Consider the following 25,543-nt stretch of genomic DNA (forward strand, 5'->3'; position numbering starts at 1 on the left):
GGAGGGAGTGTGGGGAAGGGATACCTGTTGTGCTGGGGGAGGCTTTTTCATGGGGTCTTTCTCATTTGATCCATGTGAAACCGTACCTGCCTGCTGGACTCCACCCAGGTGACTGCCCAAGGCCCACGTGGTTCATTTAGAACATAGGTCTCACAGCTGTCAACAGCAGAGAGCCAACTAACCATGTGGCAGCTCAAACTGTGAGTGCCCTGAGGGCGCCAGGATCTCTTAATACTGCTTTGACATCAACTACCACAGGGGAAATTGTAGTCAAAATTTACCACAAAGAACTTGGGCACATCACTAAACAGTAGCAGAGATTCATACTCTGAGAATTATGGCCTCTGTAATGCACAGATCTGCGGGGCTGGAAGCAAGTTATACTGGGTAGCAAGATGAGGGGCTTTTCTGTCTTTAGAGGCGGTGGGCTGTAGTTTTCACTCTCCCTGTGGCATGCTGTGCCATGGTGAAAGCTGGAGGCCTGTTTCCAAATGTGCTTTGTAAACAATGCTTCTCCTTGTGATCCTCTAGAAAGACCCATCCATGCAGGGAACACACACAGTTTACTGATGCTGCTATACACTTTTGGAGACATCCTGAAGCTCCCACTGACCTGAGGTAACTCAGACAGTTGATTTCCATCCAACCAGAGATCCTTCAGATGTAGGAGCGCCCCAATTGATTCTGGCTGAAACAAAAGGTGACATTACAGTAACAAGGCCCTAGACCTCCATCTTCCATTATGGAAGGAAGAGTCATCAAATGGGAACGGGTACCACAGCTGGGTTAGTTCTTGCCTCTCTGGTATCAACGCTGCCCCTGAGACTCCCAAACCTAGAATGCGAACCTGTCCCCGAATGCTCAGACCTCTAGTCCTCACTCTCCCCAAAGCACATTTCTTAACCACTGTGAACTGAAGGACATTCTTCAGTGTCTGAAGCCGAAGCATTTCCAAGCTGCACCTAAAGAAACACATATCCAGTGACTCTTCACACCCGTCTGTCATCTTAAGGACTGAGAAGCATCGAATCTCTGGGATACACACTTACCAAACTATAGATTTCATTGTTTCCTAAATCAAGTTCTTCTAGTCTCCTTAGTTGGGTAAGAGAGCTGTGGAGACAACCAACAACGAGGAGAACACTCAGAGACTCAAGACACACAGAGTGACACCCTTCCCTCCTGGGACTGGGCTCTAAAAGCATGGCTCATTTGGATGGGGCAGGGAGGACTATACTTCCAGGCACTGCGCAAGATCCCGTCTCACTTTCCCCAGAGACTCACTCAGGAAGATACGTAAGAAGGTTCTCTCTCAGTTCCAGTGAAGCCAGGTTATAGAGACTAGAAATGCAAAGAGGAAACCCGTGTTAAGAAAACGCCTTAGCTATTCCCACTCTTCCTCCACTGTCCCCATCTCCCACAGGCTGCTCTTATTAAAACCTCTTCCTCCTCAATATTTACCACTCCCGCCCAGCATAATCTTTACTTCCCAAATTTCCATTCAATGGCATTAATAAAAGCATAGTGTTTTAACCCACAAATCCCTTATACATTAGACATGTGGAAATAACATACTAGCCACTAAAGACGACTGCTCCCTGAACTAATACAGAAGACAGAAGCCGACCACAGACCTCTCAACTTCAGAATGTTAAAAATGTGCTGCCATAGGGGGCTGGGGGCTCTTCTGGTCACCAGTGACCGAACATGCCTGCTGCAGAGCAGGGTGCCTTAGTCTGATGAGACGGCTCAGTGCACGAAGGCGTTTGCCACCAGATATTTGACAACATCAGTTCACACCCCTACCCCAGGATCTGTGAGTGGAAAGAGAACCAATTCCTGCCAATTGTTTTCTGGCCTTCACTGTGGCATGCGGTATGGAATTGGTCTTGTGCTGTTATGTGTTCAAATGCCAAATACTGCCCCCCCAAGATCTGCTTGCACCCTAGACAAGGAGACCCTCATGTATACCAAATGGTGCTGTGTAAACCTTTGTCTCCCAAGTTATCCCTGGTTGGTTAATAAAGATGCCTACAGCCTGGGTTAGGCAGAAGAGATGGGATAGAGTGAAGGCTCCCCAGCTTGGAGTCTCAGGCAGGACCCATGAGGAGAGCAAGGAGAGCGAAGAGGGAAAAGAAAGGAAATCACCGTGGGGTAGGTGAAGGTAGGTGAGGGCATGACCCTGAGGGCTGGTTTGAGGGAGGAGGAGCGACCCAGGCGGAACACGGAAAGTGATACCTCAGGGATCACCACGGGAAAGTAGATATTAACCCTCATCTCTAAAAGCTATTTAAAATCATTTTAAAGCTTATTATAAATCTAAAGACTCTGGGTCTTCTATTTGAGAACTATATGGTCTAAGTGGAATAGAAACCCCTAATACTCTCTATTAGATAAAGGCAACAAGGATGTGCAGCCAATCCCCACAATAATGATAACCACAACAGCATGCCCCAGTCCAAACAATTGTAATAAATTATATATTTATTATATATATAAATTAATAAATTATATATATGTATATATATATATATATATATAAATAAAAATTAAACTAAGGTGTCTCATCTACAGAAGCCAAGTGCTCTACCTCATGGCCACCGACCAGCAGGGGAAATACATCCCCTTTAATTTGTCCAGGGTAATGTGTTAGGAGGCTCTAACTGTACAACTGACTTAACACTGTAGCTATACTGACACTGCTCTTGGTGCTCTTTGAAGCAAGACTCTCGTGCCTTTCACATAGAAGAGAGCCGATCAGGACACTATGGAACAGGCAGACCCTCTCCCCTGACAATGATTACCCGGGACAGAGTCAGTACCTCACCAGCACAAGCCCCACATACTGAGTCATTTCAACACTGCATGGTGCAGAGTCCACAGAGTGACCAACCTTCATCTCACAGTACGCAGGCTCCGTATCAACCCCAAGTAATTCTGCTAATGTCACTTTAGCAGCATCTAGAGTTGGAGGGATTTGATTTCTCAGCATACAGGAGTCAGAAGCTACATCAACACTAATCTCCCCTAATCCTTTACTCTCTATCTTCCCAACAACAAACAACAAAACTAGGACCACGTGAGCTGAGCTAAAAGGCCGCTTTTATAATGCTGGAAAGCATAAACACGACAAACACACTGATACACACGTGCTTCTGTACGTACATAAATCTCAACATTTGTGTGCCAAAACCTTTGTAACTATACTATGGACTGCTTACATTCTGAATCCTGTCCAGTTAAAACTGAGCACGGGGCTGGACTCAGCAGTGAAGAGGACGGCTGCTCTTCCAGAAGACCTGGGTTCAGTTTCCAGCACCCACACGCTAGTCACAGTTGTCTCTAACTCCAGTCCCAGGGGATCCAACCTTCTCTTCTGGCATTCATGGGCACCGTGTGCATACAGTGCCCACTCACACACCCATACACACAGAAACTAGACATTTAAAACTGAATAGGAGTGTTCACCAAAGGACAAAGCAAGAAAAGTTGTCAAATGTACATGATCAAAGAAAACCTAACTAACCCACGTTTTAAATAAACAATCATGGATTGAATCCCAGTGTGTTCCCTAGAATGTTCTAGTTTTACTTTCTCTCGATGACGTGTTCGTGTGGAAGTACTGCCATGGGGGGGACTGCTATCCAGTCCTGACCTGCAGGAGGCTAATAATTACACCAAAAGGGAAAAGCAAAGGTCTGATTTCAGACGTGTTCATGTCCTCTCCCAGAGTTATTGCAAAGGTGGTAAGTCCCTATCTGTGTTCACTTAAGAGTTTTTTAAAAAGTCACTGGTTAAATTGTCATGCTACCAATTCAACACTTATTACTTTCATATCTATTTTGACAAACTAAGGACTGATCGACCTACTGATACAAGGAGGAAAGTCCTTTGCTTCAGGAAATTTCACTTACTAGGCATCATCAAATGCACTTTAAAACGCTAAATATTTTTTAGTTACGCATCTAGGTTTGTGTGTCTGTGCACACACACACACACACACACACACACACACACACACACGCACACACACACACATTCACAGAGACCAGAGGATGGCATCAAGTCCTATGGTAGTGCAGTTACAGGAAGTTCTGAACTGCCTGATGGTAGGTGCTAGGAACAAAACTCGGGCTCTCTGCAGGAGCAATGTGCACTCTTAACCACTGAGCCACCTCTCCAGCCCTATCACACGCATTTGGAAGCTGTTATTTACATGGTTTTTGAGTCTTTGTTGTAACATGTTTCTGAAGCTTTAGTCTGAGCATCTGCATAGGAAACACAGAAGGGAGCCTGGAGAGAGAGGGAGGCTCCTCTCACACCACTTTGGACTGGAGCGGTCACAACCACCTTGTGGGCAGCATTATGATGACACAAATGGAAGATTGGGGTTTCCCTCATCAGGAAGACCCAAAGCCACAGTTTACCCTGGCCCCAAGCCAGGGGCTGTCCTCCCACTGGACTCATCAGGCATTTTAAGAGCTCACAACTCTGTGAAAGTTTCCCAGTTAAACATTAAAACCTCTTGTTACATATGTTTACCTAAAGTATATAAATATATATGTGTCTACACAAACATAAACACAGTTTAAATGCAGCGACTCCACTTGGGGTGATAATACCTCCTCAAGAGTCACTGACTAATAAAACCCCAAGTGCCAGACACAGAGAGTCCCCAAACAGTTTGGGCTAAGGCTGTTCCTCGTGGTTGCCTCCTGGAACTCAAAGGTAACACCTGACTGCTGAGACAGCACACACTTCAGGCACAGGACTTAGAGGAATGGAGCTGGAACTGACCTGAAAGCCTCCTCCCCGAGGATTAATGCTCAGATCTAAAGGTACATCGTTGAGCTTCTAATGGGGGGAAATCAACCACTAGCCCAACTGTAAGGCCTACAGACCACAATGACTGGCTGGACAAGATGTCTCCAAGGGTACAGTTGTGGCATTTATATGTTAGGGGTAACCAACAGCTGTTAGTGGGGGCTAAGCCACTGTCAACTGTGGAACTTCATGTCTAATACTGTAAACCTAGCCGATCACCATGGCTTATGAGGGAGATCCCTTGAAGAGAACCTATCACTGCCATCTTCCCTAACACTCATTACATCTGTAAGTTAACGGCTAACTCTTATTCCTCGTCAAAGATGATACTTTTTGCAGCCAACCTGACTCCAGAAATTCACAAGTGGTCAAAACACAGGAAGCAGTGGGGTACTCAATTACAACGGAAACACCTACTACACATCTCCTACACTGAAGGCTCAGGGGACAGAAACGGAGAGGGGACAGAAAGGCTGGACGAGCGAGTGTCTTCCACACGCAACAGGGGAGCTGCATCCATGATATCTTAACAGCATGACACCTAATCAAGATCTGACAGGGACACTACCAGTTGGCACATCAATGAGGACAGGGAGAGAAATCTCAAGAGGCCCCACACATCCCTAGATAAAGACCTACAGGCAACTAATGGCTGCTGAGAGAGAGAAAAATCAATCTTATCCAGGGAAGAGAACCTATAAAATGTCCAATCTGCAGTGGTCAGCCCTAAACAGAAGTGCATACACATATACACTTATGGGGAGTACTCGGCAGATAGACTGGATGGATGGATGGATGGATGGATGGATGGATGGAGAGAATTTTTTCAGACTGTATGTGGTGTGCATGCATATGAGAGAGAGAGAGAGAGAGAGAGAGAGAGAGAGAGAGAGAGAGAGAGAATATTGAAGAGTTGTGAATCTGAAAGGAAGCAGAGGAACTTGGGAAGAGTTGGAAGGGGAAAAAAGAAGGGAAAATTATATAAATACAATGCCTACATACAGAATTTTCAAAAGCTAAAATACTAAATTAAAAACAAATAAATATTTTAAGATTTCCCCTTAAGTGAAAGTCCATGGCATACTTACCATGCATATCTAATACCCAGGCAAGATGATTGCTAAGATGCCTAAAACTTGAGGCAGATCCTACCCTAAACAGGACCCCACCCCACCCCACCCCCAAAGCAGCTCCCAGTTTCCACACTTTGGAGGGGGAAATGCAGATAGCAAGGAGGCAGCAAGGATGTGGACTGAGGTAACTCTGGGATCAGAATGCTTGTCACCCCGGCTCAGTCTCCTGAGCGCCAGCCGTTACTCAGGTGAAGCAGAGTTAAACCTACACGTGTCGCTAACATATGTGCACATAATGGCCTTTCTGGGGTTATGGCTCCCAGCAATTAAAAATAAAGATTTGGACATTATAATCAGACTCTGTGACCTCATGTTGAAACCATTCTAAGTCTGAAAAGCTCAAATCCTGGCCTGTTTGGTTGAGATATTTCATTATTAGATTTCAATGGCTTCTAATACATTGTGTCTGTTGTGGTGATTAGGGCTTAATACATTCCCCTTTTCAAATTACAGGGCTAGTCTTTTTAAAACTTGACACATCCCTTGTCCTTATGTGGGTACATTACAAGAACATAAGTCCAGCCGGTGTCTGAGGAAGCTCACAGTACTCCCCTCCCACCACTGAAATCTGAGAGCTCAGACCCAGGATGGTGAGGTTTGGTGTGGCCATTTTGTACCTGACATACACTGTAAGTCATGACTCATAAAACAAGTGGCAGCAAACAAAGAAAAGGCTTTGGCTAGAGTCTCCTTCCTCCTCCCTGAGCCCAAAACTCAGTATATCCTGGACAAGCCATTCTCAGTTGGAGGACAGTGGACTAATTTGAAACCACCATGGCCTGGATTCCCATCAGCATCTTGTCTTGGAATGTGCTAGACCCAAGTACAGGACCAACCAACCAGTCTCCAGACTGCTGTGTGGCATAGACATGGGATCTGTGTGAGAGCTCTGGAGTTAGGGGGTGATACAGAAAACAATCTCTTTCCTCATCTCCCAGAACACAGCATTAATACAGTCTCTGCTCCCGTTCAAGCAGCATCTCATCTCTTACAGAATCTACAAAAGAAAGTTATACCAAGGAGCAAGGTGATAGACAGCACACACCTTTAGTCCCAGCACCCAGGAGGCAGAGACATGCAGATCTCTGGGTTCGAGGCCAGCCTTGTCTACAGATCGAGTTCCAGGACAGATAGAAAGATCTATCACCAAGGGGAGAAAAAAAAAAAAAAGGAAGAGGAAAGTAAAAATGTGCTACTGAGAGGTGTTGCTGGGCTGGGGAAGGCTTTAAGCAAATAATGATCTTCAGTTCATGCTCTGAATCAGGACAGTTGAGAGACCTCCATATGATTCTCTTACCTCAGTAAAGGACACTGCTGCCGACATAAAAACCAGGCATTTTTAATAATTTATAAACATGATAAAAGTGAGATACTTAGTAGACATAAAGTATTAATTTTTAACAATTCTACCAGTACTGATGATATTGGCAATGTACTTTATGATGTATGATTATAGCTGCTTCACGGGGAAAGAGGCTGGGTGATGTCTCACACAAACAGGGGTGGAGTGGGGAGTAAAAGACCAGGCTTCACTGAGAGTCTGCACTGCAACTGCTCCAGTATTCTGCTTCTCACTCTGGAGTTGGGGAGCAAGCCTTGTGAACTGGCAATGGATAACATGTATGTGCATATATGTATAAAGACATTGTGTGTGTGTGTGTGTGTGTGTGTGTCTTTTAAAATCCACAAGTTCAACACAAAGTTTTCCTTCCATATTAATTCCCTTCTAAAGCACCATCACAATCACTTTCCAAAAGACTTTTTAACTAAAATTTTCCTTTCTTCAAAGATAAGCAGCTATGACTCCACAGTCTTTTTTTTTTAAAGATTTATTTTATGCATGTGAGTGCATTGTCGCTGTCTTCAGACACCAGAAGAGTGCATCGGATCCCATTTCAGACGGTTTTGAGCTACCATGTGGTTGCTGGGAATTGAACTCAGGACCTCTGGAAGAGCAGTCAGGGCTCTTAACCTCTGAGTCATCTCTCCAGCCCTCTAAAGTCCTTTTTAATGGGTTAAAAAAGAAAACCTGTGTGTGTGTGTGTGTGTGTGTGTGTGTGTGTGTGTGTGTGTGTGTGTGAGAGAGAGAGAGAGAGAGAGAGAGAGAGAGAGAGAGAGAGAGAGAGAGACTGGCCTGTGTGTAGGTAATGTGCATTAACTGTACGCTTGATGCCCATGGAGATTAGAAGAGGGCACCAGATCCCCTGGAACTGGAGTTACTGATGCTTGTGGACCATCCATCATGTGAGAATTGCACCTTAACCCTCTGCAAGAGAAAAAGGTGCTCTTAGGCAGTGAGCCCTCCCCGACCCTGCCATACTGAACTGGAGCCTGACCTCTCCTGTGTACCTGACACACTGCTCTTCCTCTGCACAGCTTGTCTTTTTTACCTTGTACATACTGTATTTTTAAAACAGCTGCACAGTGTCTCATTATGCACACAAATCTTGATTTTAAAAATCATTCCCTATTAAGAAACATCTCATCTTTCATCTTTGATTCCTGCCGAGTTAAATTCCTGTGCAATCCTACTGGAATGGCCTCATTGTCCTATAGAACACACCAATTACTTCTTGCACCAGCACTATCCCTACCTTAGGCCAGTGGCAGGGTACAAAAGCTAACAAGCCAGCCAGGAAGCACAGGCTCCTTGGAATCATACAGGTCAGAAGAGCGGAGCAGAAGTTACACTCTAAGTCAGAATGGAGGCTACCTGTATTCTCAGCACTCTATTTCAAGGGATTGAATGAATGGTTATTTTGAGAAATTTATATTTTTTAAACTGTTTTAAATAATCTTTTAAATCCAATTCGATGCCTAAAATTTTCATTACCAAGTGATCTAGAAAACAGAATGAAAGATACTTAAACCAAACAAACAAATGGCAATATACTGAAACACCACTTTAAAAAATCTCTATCTCGATTGATCGAGATAGATAGATAGATAGATAGATAGATTGATTGATTGATTTAGAGTAGCAATTTGAATGAAAAAAAAAAACACAGAAAACAATTTTGCTGGTGAAAGTACTCTATCAATGAACTATGCCCCAAGACTCCAAACTTAAAAATAAAGTCTTTACTTTTGCTTTTGAAACAGTATTTTACAGCAATCCCCAGACCTCAAAAAGGAGTTAATGGCAGTTTAGTCAAAGCCTTTTCTCTTCTACCACACACAGCTGAGTAGCCCAGTGCGAGTTTTGTCAGCTAAGGCCCCGGGGCTTACTTAGTTCAAGTCCACTGAAATCAAGGTCACTGGCTGCAAGGGCAGCACATACAAAATCATAGCCACGTGTTCTAGCTCAGCCTGCCAGAGAACCTAAGGCCTGCCTACTCATTCTATTTCTACCACCAAATTATCATAATTACATGTTTACTGATAAGAACTATTCGGTGACCAATGGCTGTGCCGGGCCTATACTAGCATGGCATAGACAGTTCTGCTATTCTAAGTAGGCTACACTGTGAGGAGAAAATTTAATCAAAGTACTCTGAGGCTACCTTTCTTTTTATAGCATTAATTTAACAGCAAATAATAGGAATTTTTCACGGCAAGGTTACACATGTCCAAGATGAAGTAGCACTGCCTAATGCCGGGCCTCAGGCTTCCCAGGCCCCCGGCTCACTCTGCTACTTCCCCCCAGGGCCTTGTGACCTCCAACCTTCACCCACCCCCACCCCACCCTCACCCTCACCCTGCATCACTTGAGCACCACAGACTGGCTGCAAGCGTCTGCTTGCTCACCGGGAGCAAGTCATTTGGACTGGTGACCTCAGGGCAACTCATCCATTATTAGATTCTTTCTGGAGTGTACTATTCTGTGTTTTTAGCACATTTATGCACAAGCTATGCAAACATTATTACTAATTCCTGGAAGTGTTTACCCTCTTCAAAAGAATCCAAGCCATTCCTGCACGGACATGTTTTTAATTCTTTCGAGCACATATAACTAGGAGAAATCATTAAAATTCAATCCTTCATCTTCAAACCTGTTCAACCCTCCAGCCGCTAACAACTGCTAGCTGCTTTGGAGACTTGTGCACACTTGTCACTCTGCATAAGCAGGGTTGGATGGTATGCGCTCTTTAGGGTCTGACCTACCTACCATTCATTCATTCTTTCTTTCCTTCCTTCCTTCCTTCCTTCCTTCCTTCCTTCCTTCCTTCCTTCCTTCCTCCCTTCCTTCCTTCCTATCTTTTCAAGGCTCACTCCTGTGGTAGCATGTAGCAGTACTAAGTTGCTTTTATAGTAGTTTACTCACTCACGCATCCAAGTGTGAGTGGCTTCTACTGTGAGGGTATTATGAAGAACCCTGCTCTGAACTCACCATCAAACTTGGGGATGGATTATGTCTTTAAATCTTTGGCGTACACATGGCTAGAATAGCTGGGCTACATGGGAGCTAAGCTCAACCTTGAGAGAGAACCTGCCCAAACTGCTATAATCAGGCTGCAGTGCTGACCTTTTCCACCAGCCCTAGGTAAAGGTTTCAGCTTCTCTAGACCTTCAGTGACGCTTGCTGCCGGGTACCCTTTAAAAATCATCCCGGAAGGTGTAACGTGCAGACGCACAGAAAGACTTGACCTAAAGCATTCAAACCGTGGAAAGCAAGAGCCTGTAAATGGGCTTACTGGGAGAAGTGTGCGATTTAGAAACAGCGGTATCTGCAGGGAAGCCGTGCCTTCTGCGGCTGACACGACCTTGACCATCCACAGCAACGCAAACACAAAAGGTGCTTATCACCACTGCAGAAGACGTTAATGGTGCTCAGGGTGGCTGGTGCCAGCCCTGGGATCAAGGGTGTTGTGGTGAAAGCATATGAGCTTGGGTAGCGCATGCAGCTGCCAGCCATACCTTACCCTGTTCCCTACTTCCTTCAGTGCACGGACACTAACACAGCGGCTCCCACTACACACTGGAATTAGTTCTAAGCTTTCTGGCAACAAAGGCAGAGAAGTAAATGTGATAAATGTCAGAACTGTTACTAAAATGAGAAGCTTCCCATTCTTTGGTAGATACTTTTTCCTAAAAATAACCCCCTTTCTCCTTAATAGCTCCTTATATCAGAGAAAATTAAGCAATACTAATAGACAATACTTATTCTTCGTTAGAAGCTGTACTTTTCATAGTTATTTCATCATAGCCACTTTTTATAGCAGCTGAGCCCAGGGCATTGCATCGGGATAAGCCAAACGGTTGTGGCAGAGCTTGCAAGAACTCTAAGCCCAGAAGCTACCATGCCTAGCTGTGCTGATGGAGTGATCCTGTGTGCTCTGCTGTGTGTGTTCACCCAGCAGGTGAAGAGGAGTGACAGGCCAGGTCCCTGCCATTAATGGAGTCTCACTGATGCAGGTACACACAGCTGAACACCCCTGGACACCCAGCCTTTTCTGTATAGTCACAGAACTGAGGCCATCACAGTACAGGGGGTAAGTGACTGCTCAGGGAACCTGTGGGTCTGCAACTGAGCTCACCTCTACCTGTCACCACCCAAGGTTTCAAACTGTACGTGTACGTGAAGAATATACCTCAGCCAGTCTGGAGAGAGAGGGCACTCGGTGGACTTTAAGGTATATTTGTAGGAAAGGCTTCAGAGCTCTCTGCTTGGCCCATGCGTAGGTCTACACCACAGTAAAATCTGCTTAGTGCACAAAGACAGAAAGGTGCACAGGATGTCTGGAAGTCAGTGCCCAGATGTAACTAGAAGAATGTCTGCAGCAGACTCTTCAAAACTAAAGCGAACCTGACACAAAGATCAGCAGAGACCACCCAGGCACTGGTTCTCACTTCTCAGAGCGATCTGGGAAGACATCAACAGAGTTCAGTTGGAGGCCCAGAAAAACAGACCTCGAAAACCGCGGCTACACAGCTTAGCTGTAGCAGTCTACAATGAAAGGGTGCTCCCCACACACCTACAATATACCTTTATAGTCCTTACATTTATTATCTTAAATACAATTATGCACCGATATAATATTCATATTAAATACGACAGGTCTTATTTTGTGGTTCTAGATGCCCTGACGCTCACTATGTAGAGCAAGTTGGCCCTGGTGCTCTTAGACTTCTTCTGCTTCTGGGATTAAAGGTATGCACCACCACACTCAGCTAACATTTTATTAAAAATATGAAACTCTACAGTGTGTGCTCCTACAATACCACCACTACCCTCCACACCAAAGAGCACTAGGCTACTGATGCTTTTTTTCTTTATGCACACACAGCACATTTTGCTTTACATTTGGTGACAAAACACCAGGCTAGGGGTTCTCTCGCTTCCTGACTGTAAGATTAAGAAGGACACTCTGCAAAGGCAGGTGTCGACATAATGTTTTGGGGCACTGTGTAAATGTTATCCTTATGTTATTCGAATGTCGATTTCTCTGCCCTCATATCTCATTTCAATCCTGACATGGCACTGCAACGCTTATGTCAAGAATCTCCTGTCTCAAGTTTGTGTAAACAATTCTTACCACTAGTTTTTGCCTTGTCGATAAATGCTGATCACCCAATGGCTAGGGCAGAAGACAGAACAGGGTGGCACTTCCACCAGCCCAGGGAAGGAGGGAGGGAGGGAGAATGAGATTTGCCACTAGGAGACAGAGGGAGAGTTTATGGGGTTACGCTGAAAAATGGAAAGCCACCAGTGCAAGTATCATTAGGATCCTGGATGGGAGGCAGCCAGATTAGCTTAGGGGGTTAAGATAGAACATTAGACTGCCCAGGTATTGAGGTGAAGCTTGAAAATAAATCTTGGTCTCCCTGCGTTGTCACTGAGAACTAGCTAGGAGAAAGAAATACAGCCACAGAATTGATTTACTACATACATTTATATTAAAAATAACATTTACAGGCAGGTGCATCTGTTAAGTCTACCATGCCAATCTTTACATTTTGTCTGTTATGGTAAGGACTGTTAAGGCTCTGTTGATAAACTACCATATTCCCTCCCTTTTCTTCCTTGGTAAGGAGTGTGAACATTGTAATTCTTAGCTGTTCTTATTTCTTCTCTAGGGACCCTCTGCTGGGCTCGGATCCGTGGCCTATGTTCTAACTGGGTCAGTGTCTGGCGTTGAGCTCTTTGTGAATTCTGGATACTGATCTTCTATCAGCTGGCACAGTCTCCCTCCCACTCTGTGAGCATCCTCCTCACTCAGCTGATTGCTTCTTCTGCTGCACAGGAACTTTTTAATTTTATGAGATGCCATTTGTCCAGTGTTGGCCTAAACTCCAGAGCAAATGCGAATCCAGAATTCAGTTCGCAGCACCTATTTCAAGCAGTTCTGGGAGCCCAACACCCTCTTGTTGGCCTCCGTGAGCACTTGAGAAGTACAAGTCATAGACACAGACAAAGGCACACATATATTGAAAAAAGCCCTGAAACAAAAGGAGACCTTGAAGCAAATTGACTTCCAGCAAATACAAAGCAGCACCACACATTAAGATTTAGGGACAGTCAGGCCCCGGTGAAATGGCTTAGTGGGTAAATGGATGCTTGCTAAGCAAGCATGGGACTCTGGATCCCAGAAGTTATGTAAAAAGCTGGGTGTGGCCAACAGGATGCCTGTAACCCCAGAGCTGTGAGAAGTGGAGATGGGAATCACTGGGGATGGCTGGGCACTAGTCCAGGCTCAGTGAGACCTGGTCTGAAGGAACAGAGCAGAGAGGATTGATGACAGAGCAGAACACCACAGCCCACTGTCCCCTGGCTTCCTGGCACATACAGTGTACACAGGGGAGCCCAGATGGCAATAAATAATAAGACGCAGAAGCGGCTGGACCCTCAGATGGAAGGCTGACTCCGATCTCTCTTGAAGGCGACAACTGAAGCACGGCTGGCCCCTGGCTGTGTGAAGGCTGCAAAGGTAGAGTATGAGACTGATAAACTTCCCTTTAGCCTTGGCACTCACAAGCGTCCACACAAACTTACTTTCCAATATTCTCCGGCAGAGACTGTAGCGAGATGTCATTTACAGAAAGGCATGTTAAGTTCTGTAGTTCAGGGAAGCTCTCGGGCAACCTGAAACGACAACGAGTGTGTCAACTCAACAAGGAAAGCAGTGCACACCAAGTATAGATACAGACTTCCCCCGTGTGCTGGCCCAACAGCCTCCACAGTGGCCTTGTCCTATGTGTACCACACCTATAAACAATAGCCAACGCCTGTGTCCACCACTTCTGGACAGGCCACGTAGATGGTTACTGATGGCGGGCGGCAAACACAATCCCCAAAGCAGGTAGATGTGCAAGGTCTAACACACTGAGTGTCCTGAAAGATGCTGCCCCTGGAGCCAGAACTCATGAGAACCCGGCTGGGTGTGATGGATGTTCCCTTAATCCCAGCATTCACAGGCAGAGGCAGGTAGATGGCTGTGAGTTCTAGGACAGCCAAGGCTGCACAGTGAGACCACATCTCAGACAAAAAAGAAGAAAATCCTAAGAAACAACCCAAAACAAAAACCTGCCGAGGATGAAAACACTGCACTGATTATAAAGAAAATACAGAGACGATTTAGCTAGCCCGTGGGGGTTTGAGCCACAGGACAGCTCGCAATGCCCGCCCAGAGCAAAGGATTCTGCACTGATGGGCTGCCGGCCGACTGCTACTGTCTAACTTCATTTTAAACTCAAGATGTCACTCATTTAACATAATTTTATCTTTCATCGCATAGTGTCCTCAAAAGCACTTTAGCATGTCTCAACTCCACAAAATAGTAAAATGTAATATAAAAATCAGTATTTAAATTTTACAAAGAAATTCTAGTTTTAATATTCCTACAGTTACCTGTATTTTGGGGGGAAATCATGACTAAAGATGAAAGAATCTAATCACATCTATAATGAGATGCAACAGACATACAGACACACACACAGACACACACACACAGACAGACACAGACACACACAGAGAGACAGACAGACACAGACAGACAGACAGACAGACAGACAGACAGACAGACAGACAGACGCACGCACGCACGCGCACACACGCACGCACACACACACACACACACACACACACACAGCATGAACAGACCTCTGGCTTAGCAGTGAGCTCTTCACCTATACTTGTCTTTTCTTTTGATAATCATTTACATAAAAAAGAAATCCTGTATTAGTGTTTGACATTTAATATGGGTCCACTTCATAATTCAAAACCAAATCTAGGTATCCAAGAACAGGGCATCAACAGGAATGTTTTGTTGTTGTTAGAAATAGCTTTCTGAAGATTGTTACTTACAACTCAAAAGACAACTTATTTGGTCTGTCTTGAGTTTTGTCATAAGTATATACCCCTTTATGATCTCAAAAGCAGCTAAAATGTTCTTAAAGTGAGTAAAGCGCATCGGCCAGCTGGCCTGCCTTTCCGCCAGCTGCTAGCAGGAGAGTAGCCTGTGTGAGTGTAGAATGGGGAGAGAGGCAGAGGCAGGGACAGGGGTTCCAATGCTCGCTCTGAGTAGCTGCACCATCTAGAGGTCCTTACACCTAGCTGCGGATCAGTTTCCTCAGCCATAAACTAAGTGGACCACACAATAACCAAGTTACCTTCAGCTCACAAAGAACATCTTAATTCTGAACATCAGGACACCTGCCAAGTGAAACTGCTTATCTCTAAGAATCCTGCACGTACAAGGCCAGGATAAAAACAGGAATAAGCTGGGTGTGTTCTAGCTGTGACGGACAACTGTGGTGGCAACAGTTGGCAGACATTAGAAAGAGAAGAGCAGAAATCAGAAGGTGATTAAGTGACAGCGTGGACAGGTCTCGGCTGCCGCAGGTACGCCCAGCTCACCAGGCACATGAGCTGCGGCAGAGCTTGGTTCACTCAGCGCAGTGAACGTTTACTGAGCACTTCCTCCAGGAACTACAGTAGGGCTGGAGACACAGTAATAAAGGAGAGAGAAGTACAAGTCACTTCCTCATTTCTGAGGGGGTCTTTATCAGAGGGATAACTACAGTGTGGATTTCAAGTGCTATGAAAACACACCAACAAGGCTGTGAAAGACCAGAGGGGCATCGGGGAGTGAGGAAAATGCTTTCTTTAGACCTGAAGGGTGCTGGAGGGATCAGAGGGATCACTGCAAGAATGGGGAGCTCAAAAACGAACACAGTGCTTCATTACTGCTTGGGGTCTGACCAAAGCAGGTAAGGACAATCAGGGTAGACACTGTCTAAGCACAGAGAGCTGAGGAGGCTCTCAAAGCCATGGATGGGGAAACGCTGAGTTTTGGGGACAGGACACTTAAGAGGTTTTGAGACAAGGTAGGATTCCATGGAGGAAAGTAGGAAGGACATACGGCTTGAGGACAGGAACATAGAAGAAAGGCATTAGGCTTTACAACAGAAAAGATGATTGTTTTTAAGTTATAAATGATACGAGTATCAGTCACTGAAATTCGAAAGAGAGAAAACAGAAGCTCTGTAAATACACATTTAATTCTTGGCAATGAGATATGGGTATAACAAAATTAAGTAGGGAATTGTTCGATACTCAAGGAGTCTCAATTTTGAAATGAAGGAGATAAATCCAGTTCAGTTTTGAAGAAGGGAATAGCTATGTACACAGCCTTGAGGAATCCTGCAAACAGACTCAACAGTTCAGGGAATCCTCTAGAAGACACACCTAAGAGCTACCTCTTCAATGCCTATGGGCATTAGCTCATTTCTCCTGGCAACAAAGACCCCTGAAGGCAGGTGCCAGTGGACTCCCAACTCAACCAGGCCACGAGGAGTCTTGAAAATGCCCCTCAGCCACACCCAGATAGTGTTCTGTGAAACACCAGGAAGGGCAGAGCTGCACTGAGTAGTAAAATGGGGCAGGTGGCCACACTTAGATAAACCTAAGTAAACCCCACAGTTACTGCCAGAGTAAGGAAAGCATGGCGTTAAGGGCTTTTTGTGAGTGCTTCTTTTATAAAAGGTTGAGATTATAAATGTTTCATTACTGGACTATTAAAAATGAGTTGAATAAGACTTTTCAGGCTGGGGATATACGTCAGTGGAAAAGCATATGCCTAGTAATTTGTGGCCCTAAGGTCAATAAAGACAAGCAACTGCCTGGGTAAATGTGCAAAGTCTCTCTGGTCTCAGTCTTATCCCACAAGACAACAGAGGAATAGGGGATTCATCTTTATTTATTTCTACATGTATTCTCTCTCTCTCTCTCTCTCTCTCTCTCTCTCTCTCTCTCTCTCTCCCCCCTCTCTCCCTCTCCCCCCCTCTCTCACACACCACAAACACACTGACTGCACATATATGTGTCATGGTGCATGTGTGGAGGTCAAAGGACAACCCAGAGGAGTCAGTTCTATTACATGGGCTCCAGGAACTGGATTCTCACCACTGCCAGACTTGCTTGCCAAGTGCCTTTACCTGCTGAGCCAATCCACCTGCCCAACCGAGAGTCGTTCATGCTGGAATTCTTTACGCTGCTTTAGAAATGTACTAATTCCTGCTTTGTACTGCCCTTCACCATGACCCCATCAGCACCACAGTGTGCCCTCTTCCACTGCTCGCTTGCCTCCCACCGTCTATTTATGAACATACATTTGGAAAATTAATCATTTGGCAGAGACAGCGCCCCATCAGACACCTCCTGGATGCCCCACTTGGCTGCACACTGTGCTTGGCTGTCAAGCGTGCTGGCCTAGCCTGGGAGGCAGAAAGGTTACCTGGTGAGAGGGTTTCCGCTGAAGTCAGCTACCTGCAGCGCTTTGCAGAAGGAGATGCTTTCTGGAATCTCGGGTATATCTGCAGGGGCAAACAAAGTCCAGCAGCACTGTTAACACTTGGTCATCTCAGGACAAACACCCAGGCACCATTAGCTGGCTCGAATATGGCCCGGCTTGTTACAACTATTTGTCTACAGAAAATACGTTCTTTAAGGAGACACATTAAAAATGTATGGGCCCAATGAGCAGAGGTTCTGGGTTTAATGTTTTAGCTCATTTCAATGGTACAGTTGAAAAGGTATCAACAGTTTATGTTGTTAGTTGATGTGTGAGTCAAAAGATGGTCGAGTGTGGGGTTGGGGATTTAGCTCAGCGGTAGAGCGCTTGCCTAGCAAGTGCAAGGCCCTGGCTTTGGTCCTCAGCTCCGAAAAAAGAAAAAAAGAAAAAAAGATGGCCGAGTGTGAATGAGCGAAAAGTCTGACAGTTCTCAGCTTCCTGTGGATGAAGTGGATCAGAGGTTCAGGGAGACTGGAAGGCTGGAGAGGATTGCAGTGTAAAACCTGACCCTCCACAACAGGGGGTGCAGAGAACACAGGCCCTTCCGCACTTGCAGTGGGAGTTTCTTGCACTCGTACTGCAAGAAACAGACTTGTGAGAGGGGAAGCTGTACATCTGAGGAGCCACCATAGCGGCAGGAGTGACAACTGGACAACTTAAATTCACTGGGTCCAATTGATCCCAGAGCAGCAAGGGTCAGGAGGAAGTGCCAAGCCAGCAAAGGCGAGCAGAACAATGTCCCTAACGGTCTCACTCGAGTAGACCTTTGGCACTGGGTAATTAATCATGATGTTTCCAGAAGTGAGACAGGCAAAGCACAAGGTCCTGCTTCAGCGACAAAAGCAGAAAAGCTGCAGAACCAACAAACAGCTCTCTTGAATCACAGCGACAGACAATCATGACACTCAACCAGCTTCTAAACTTCAGCTCCTTTACAGCCGACCCAGGCCCTGTGACTGAAGGGAGGCCATGTTCCCTTGAGGAATGACCCTGCTGTGACAGAGGAAAGCTTCATACTACACTCTCCTCTTTTACTCCCATCGTTCCTTTTAAAAGACTGTAAAAGGCCCTTATACTGGGGAAAATCAGACCTGCTCACAACGGACACGGATCTGAGAGCCATGCCTTCCCCACCTCAAGCACAGTGGCCCTCTGGTTAAGGTAGGACCCCACAGAGGCAGGTGACAGGATGGTTACAACTTAATCATGAGGTGACTCCAATGCAGCTGCCGTAACTGAGGCTACACTGAAGTCCTTGTTTGAGCACCTATTGATCTTGCTAGTGCTTTTATCAATACAATCCTCAAGGACCATGAGAAGCAGTTTTTCTACTCTTCCTCCACAAAGGTATTATTAGTTCACTAGCCCTGTGTCCTTAGCTCACAGGGACTCTGATCACTTGTCTGTTCCATATAGTATCACAACCTAATTATAGTGATGATGTCATGCTGTGGCGGCCAAGTGACTAAGGAGTGAGTAACTACTCTGTCCCTGTCCGTAAAGCATGTGTGCATCCAAGGATAGGCAATAAATCCAATCAAAATTTACAGAGCTCTAACCTCAGTGACAGATCCAGTGCACTGGTTATACAGAGACACTCCTTCTAAGGGGAAAGATAAATCGTTGCTCCTGACCCTTCTACCACCAAGGAAGAATCACAGTGTTGACTAGGCCTCCCTACATTCTGGAGACAGCACATTCCACACTTTTTGTGTTACTTTGGCCCATATACCAAGAACTTGGAAACCTGCTAGCCCGGGACAGAAGGCTTCAACAGGTCCCTGCTGCTGTGCAGGCCCCTCTGCTTCTTGGGCTCTATGACCCAGAAGACCCACAGTAGTGAGGTGTCCGTGGCAGACAGATGGTACTGGGCACCTTTGATGGCCCCCGTAGTGAGTCTGCAGGCACCTACAAGTGGACAGCTGCAGCACTACAACTCCTGTCTGGGATAACTCTGAAAGACAGTGGTGAGGGGAAATCTTCATAATGGGAAAAACTCTGGGTAGTGCATGTAATTGTCCACTGTGCTTGGAAAAAGGGACACTCAGATGTGCAAGTAAACAGTCATCTGTGAGCTATGGCCATGTGGCTGAATGGTGGAAACCTTTAAAGAAGCAGGTTAGAAAACTGGTGAGTTGAAAACTGGTGAGAAAGGCAGATGAGAAAGAAAAAGGTCTCTGAAATACACAAGGAACAGAAAGATATTTGTATCACATGTACATTTTGAACTGAAGGCTACCCTCAGCAAAGGAGAACAGTAATAAGTAGCTAGGGTGACCCCACTGATTAGCAGCCTCTTTCCCTGACTAGTGTCCACATGGACAGACGGCTGTGGTGGCAGGGATGGAAGCTATGCATGGGTTTAATAATGTATGCCTCTACTCACCAAGGTAAGCCAAATACACCAGCTACAGAGATCAATACTGAGCCCCCTAGCACCATTCCTGGGGTAATAAACCAAGGAATCTGGTAACAGGCTTTATACTTAACTGGAAGGATACCAGATATGTCTGAGTATGGGCATGCCTTCCTGCATGTAGTTCTTCTGTCAAAATTACTGTCCATTAACTTACATAATGCCTTACCACAGTCAGAGTATTCCATACAGCACTGCTTCTGACTAAGGACTCACCTCACACCCAAAGAAGTGAGACAGTGAGTTTATGTATCCTAAAGCAGTTAGCTTGACAAAATGGTGGGATGGTCTTTAAAAAGATGGTTACAACGCCATAGGTGGCAATATCTTGGAGGTCTAAGGCAAGGTTCTCCAGAAGGCTACACTAGCATTCATTAAATGGTGTTGTTTCTCCTCTAGCCAGGATTTATGGTTCCTGGAACTAAGGGGTAGTAGTAGGGTCATTATTCTGTGACCTCAGGCTCTGTTGGCCAAACATTTTGATTCTAGAAGGGGTAATATTCCTGCTGAAGGCACAACTATTCCTCTGAATGGGAAACTAAGGCTGTCCCCCTGGCCACTTTCAGTTCTGATGCCTTTGAGTCAACAGGCTGAGAAACGAGTTAGTGTTGGAAGGGACGATTTATCCAGGCCATCAGGAAGAAGCTAGACTGTGTTTTTTTTCCCCACGATGCAAAAAGGTATATCCAGGATAGAAGAGGTCTCTTGATGGTATGATATCCTATGATTAAGGTCAGTGAGCAACTACAATTCAACCAGGCAGGGACGATAAATGGCCCATAACCTACAGAAATGGAGGTGTGAGTCACCCTCTAGATAAAAACCAAGCAAGACCTGCTGGGTTGCTTGCGGAGAATGAAGGAAAAACAGAATGAGTTTTAGAAAAGGTGGCTATAAATAGCTCTTAAGGCCGTGCGTATGACGAGTTACAGAAATGGGCACTGTGGCTGCCATGAGCACTCGTCCTATTTTGCTAATAACGGTGTTTTAGCTGTGTGGGGGGTAGTTGTATGGTATTAGGTAGAACCTCAGTCATTACTGCATTCACTGAGAAAGTAAACATGACACGAGGAGATGTAATTAGGTATCAAGCTGACAAGGAGTGAACTTCTGGTGGCTAATCTTGATTATAAACTTTATTGGGCCTAGAATAAACTAGACCCAATCTGGCCAGGTCACAAAAGGTAGTTCCTGTAAGGATTAAATAATGATGGATGGCCTTCCCCAGAATGAGTGGTGTCTTCAGCAGCCCAGAATTGGTCTGAGGGAAAACAGTGCTGCTTTTGCCTCCTCTCCCTACTTATTAATGCACCCACCCTGTTGCTGCTATTCTTGCCATCCTTCCCTACACCAGAACGCAGCTTCTTCAGCCTTCTGACGTGGACCGACGTCTTGTGGACAGAGCAAGCACCAGGTTCTCAGTCTCTTCATCATCAACCATTGCTGGCCTATCCAACTCAAACGATGTAAGCCAATCTAACAAAGCCTCTTTGTGATAAATGTTCATTCTGCTAGTTCTGTTCTTGTACTGAGCCTTGGCAAGTACGAAATATCAAACTGGCAGGAGGGGGTCTTTGCCTGTTATTAATCTGACAGGGGATAAAGATTCAGAATATACAAAGAACTCAAAATAAAAACATTAAATAACAATACAAGTAATCCAACTAAGAAATGGGTACAAAAAAGCTGAACCGTTTTCAAATGAAGTTCAAACTACCAATAAATGCAATGCTTAATTAACATACTTAGTCATTAGGAAAATGCACATGAAAATGACTCTTACCCCAGCTCATTCCATCAAGAAAAGGTAAGATGACTGGTGAGGCTCCTTTACACTGTTGACGGGGGTGTGATAGGCCCAGACTATAACGTCAGTAGACTGGTTCCTCCAAACACTAACTATAGAATTACCACAGCCCCCAGCCATCTAATGCTTGAGTAAATACCTAAAGGAATCAAAGCCAGCGCACAGTGGAGATATCCCTCTGTACTCACAACAGGACTCTTCATACCGGCCATTACATGGGCAGCCTAGATGCCTGCTGATGCAGAAACGGGTGAAGAGACGTAGTCTACAGTCACTCTGCAGATTTAGTCTGTCATGAGGGTTAAAATGCTGCCGTTTGTAGGAAAATGAGTGGAACTAACGATCGAGTAAGAAAATTAAGGCAGCATGACAAAGAGGAGCGCCACAGGTGGTCCTTCTTCCATGGGCTTCCATGAAAATAACACGAAGAGACAGGGTGCCAACCAAATATGGCAGCACAGGCCCCCAACCCCAGCACTTGGGAGGCTGCAGCTGGGAGATAGTGAGCCTGGGCTACACAGTACGAACCAGGATGTCTGGGAGACAGAATGAAATCCTATCTCAAAATAATAACAAGAAAGAGGCGAGGGGAAGGCGTGGGGTGGATGATTAAGGATGTGGAAGAGGGAAAGGGGACAGAAAACGAAAGGCGGATATGACAAGAGCACATACACTATGTACATGTATGGAAATGGAAGGAAACCCATGGCTTTGCACGATTAATAGCTTCAAATTTAAAAGCAGGCAACGGGAATAAAAAAGACACGAATCTGTCACAGGATCAGCACTGCTGTTTCTGCAGCCGAGACAGCCGTAGGACACAGGCCTGCCTTGGCCTGGAAAATGCTCAGCAGCCTGGACAGACCACAGCAGTCCCTTCCTGCCACGATTTTGGGTCTGCTGGGTCTGTATAATGATGGGGAGAAGGGGTGCCGTGTAACTGCCACACATCACAATATGAATTCTATAGAGGCCTGATGTTCTATCAGTGAAAATAACTGGGGGGAAAAGACACAGTTCAGGCGACTTCCATTGTATAAGACAGATAGCTCAGGAAGTAGGCTTCCTTTCTATCTGGGTGTCAGAACACCACTGAGGCTTGAAAAGACAGCCACACACATCACACAAATTCCAAAACTTCTGCTCAGTAACAGTTTGGAATGCAGGATCCTGGGATAACAGAACACAGCTGAGCAAGTCAAGACAAAAGCAACCTACACTAGGTCTGGTTAGAAGAAGGCATTTCCGCTCCAGGTTATACTCTGGGAATATATAAAGTAGGAGAAGGAATACAAAACCAAGCCTGACTTCTGTCCATTGAGTGCACATGCCAATCATGACCTTTAAATATCTATGCTCTAAATGAATAGTTTCAGACAAGAACGGTATGAGTGTAATTAAAGAGTGCTGAGCAGTCATGTGCTTTGAAAGAAAGTTACTGAAAGCTGGGGGTCCCCTGGCCTCATGTTATGGCTTTGGTAAGATAGCATTAGTCAAGAACTGTTTGGTGACAGGCCATCGGTGGACCGTAGCAAAGCTCAGGAGGAGGAGAGAAGCCATTGGTAGAGGACAAGTTGAGGCATGAATGAGAGGTAAGAAGGGGTGACTTTGAGGACTAGAAAGTTCCCTTGACTTTGGCTCAGCCCAACCGTCCACTACTAATTTGCAGTACACGGTTTCCTTGTCTATGAGAAGCAGTCACATCTCTGCCTTATAGTTAACAAACACACTGGGGAAGAGTGAGGCCATTAACAAAAATATGAGCGTTTTACTGTTGCTCAAATGATTTGAGAAGCAATAATGACTAAACCCAGAACCAGAATGTATTTCCATATAAAGGTTAGAGACATTTAATATTATATTCTTAGTAAATTAATACTTAGCGTTAAGATTTCCATCAACTTATTAAATTACATAACTCAAAACTTCTACTTGCCAATACTATAAAAGACAAAAAAATTTTAATCTTGCTTTTTATAGTTCTTATTAGACATGTCCATTTACAGACAAGAATAAAAATAACAAAATCTCTCTCAGGCATTTTGCAAGTATCAGATTTTGTTATTTTTATTCCTCTTTTTTAAGATAACCTTTAATTCAGATCCACTGCAAATTATCATCATCTCTGAGTTTGAACTGCTTTTGACAAGTGGATTTTAGCTGTCTTGGAAGGAACACACCAAATCCAGAGTTTACCAGCAGGACAGTTTCTGTGGCCTGTGTAAGGACACTCACAACAGGGCCAAGCTGTCGCAGAGCAGACAGACACCATTCCTGCACTGTCTGTGGAGGCTGCTCACACACACAGAGCCTTCACAACAGACACAGCACCTTAGACACGATGTCAGAGTCCATCCCCTGACCTTCAGGGCATCTACTTTTAACAGACAGGCTGAGAGTCTGTTCTACCCCACACCAAAAGCAATGTGTAAGTTCAGTTTATATGTTCCTATAAGAAATAAAGGAGTCACTGAACCCCAAAATTATCAAGGTAAAGCAGCTCCTGATGTTCACAGCACCGATCCACCACCATTTTAGTGATGTCAAGGAATGAAGACGTTAGGCTGTGACCTTTTCCTTCTAAGCACGGGTTTCAGTTCTGGTTCCAGAACTCAGAGCCCTTCCTTTTGTGGAAGACTGTGGACAGCCTGCTTTGTCTGTCAGGACACATTTCACGTCAGTGAGTAATCAGTTGCTCACCGGCACTTGTTCTGTGTGACAAATGTGGAGACGGAGAGTAGCAGGCCTATTCAGAGACACAGAAGCATCAAATAAATGGCCCGAGACCACTCCACTGACACCTGGAACAGCAGAGCTTTGGGTCAATCCCTCTGCAAGAAGACACAGAGGTCCCTCTGAAGATCTACAGAGCCACATGTCAGGCTCTCCAGGCACCCTGCAGGGATTACAGATGACAGAGGAGTTTACGCAGAGAAATACAAAATACTGTCAGGTTGTTGTCATGTCAGAAATGGGGGTGGGTGAGGAGTGTGGAGGTCAGAGGAGGCAGGGCTGAGTGAGCCCCCTGTTTTAAGGCTGCTGCACAGATGCCTGGAGAGCCACTGTGTAGAAAAGAAAGGAACTGAGGAATAGGTGGGGGGGGGGGGGTCAAGAGCCAAACGAATCGCTCAGAGCGCAGCCCGCACGGCAACAGAAGAGGGAAGAAGGGTATAGCGGTAAGCTAATTTCTAGAAACAAACTGTTGTCTTTAAAAGTGAGGTGAGGTGAGGAGAGGCTCAACCACAAAGGCTGAGGAGCCCGAGGAAGAGAGAAAGGAGAAGAACTAAAGCGACAGCGCTCTACCAGACTCCAGTCTCCAAAGCTGCGCTCACTAGTTAACTAAGCAAGGAGAACGGGGAGACGCGGCAAGGCTTTCTCCTCCTGATGCTAAATGAGTGAAGGAAAGAATGACAGAGAACTGTTGTTTAATTTGAAATGATTTCCAGGACTGGCAGGCTACAATGTGTCTCTTACTAAATTATGGCAAGCATTTTTCTTACCAAAACAAGAGCTGACAATCCTATGTTGAATCTCAATAAAACAACAACAAACGGCGACCCTGCTCTTCCGGGCAGCGTGCATCCCACGGGCACGTGACCTAATTGTAATTTGGGGTGTTACTTTGAGTCAG

At 45.3% G+C, this 25,543-nt stretch overlaps 1 protein-coding gene across 6 annotated transcripts in view; it reads right to left on the reverse strand.

Moving 5' to 3' along the window:
• Lrrc1 (leucine rich repeat containing 1) overlaps nt 1-25,543 on the reverse strand; it is a 169,468-nt gene that overhangs the window by 77,868 nt on the left and 66,057 nt on the right. For 2 of the 6 annotated variants that reach the window (XM_039081880.2, NM_001014268.1), the window contains 5 exon segments: nt 17,633-17,711; nt 13,891-13,980; nt 1,285-1,341; nt 1,050-1,113; nt 614-688 (listed from right to left, as the gene is read on the reverse strand). In XM_039081880.2, coding sequence (XP_038937808.1) covers nt 614-688; nt 1,050-1,113; nt 1,285-1,341; nt 13,891-13,980; nt 17,633-17,711 — 365 coding nt within the window. 6 annotated transcript variants of the gene reach the window in all.

The sequence above is a fragment of the Rattus norvegicus genome, chromosome 8, assembly GCF_036323735.1.
Source record: "Rattus norvegicus strain BN/NHsdMcwi chromosome 8, GRCr8, whole genome shotgun sequence".
Lineage (NCBI taxonomy): Eukaryota > Metazoa > Chordata > Mammalia > Rodentia > Muridae > Rattus > Rattus norvegicus.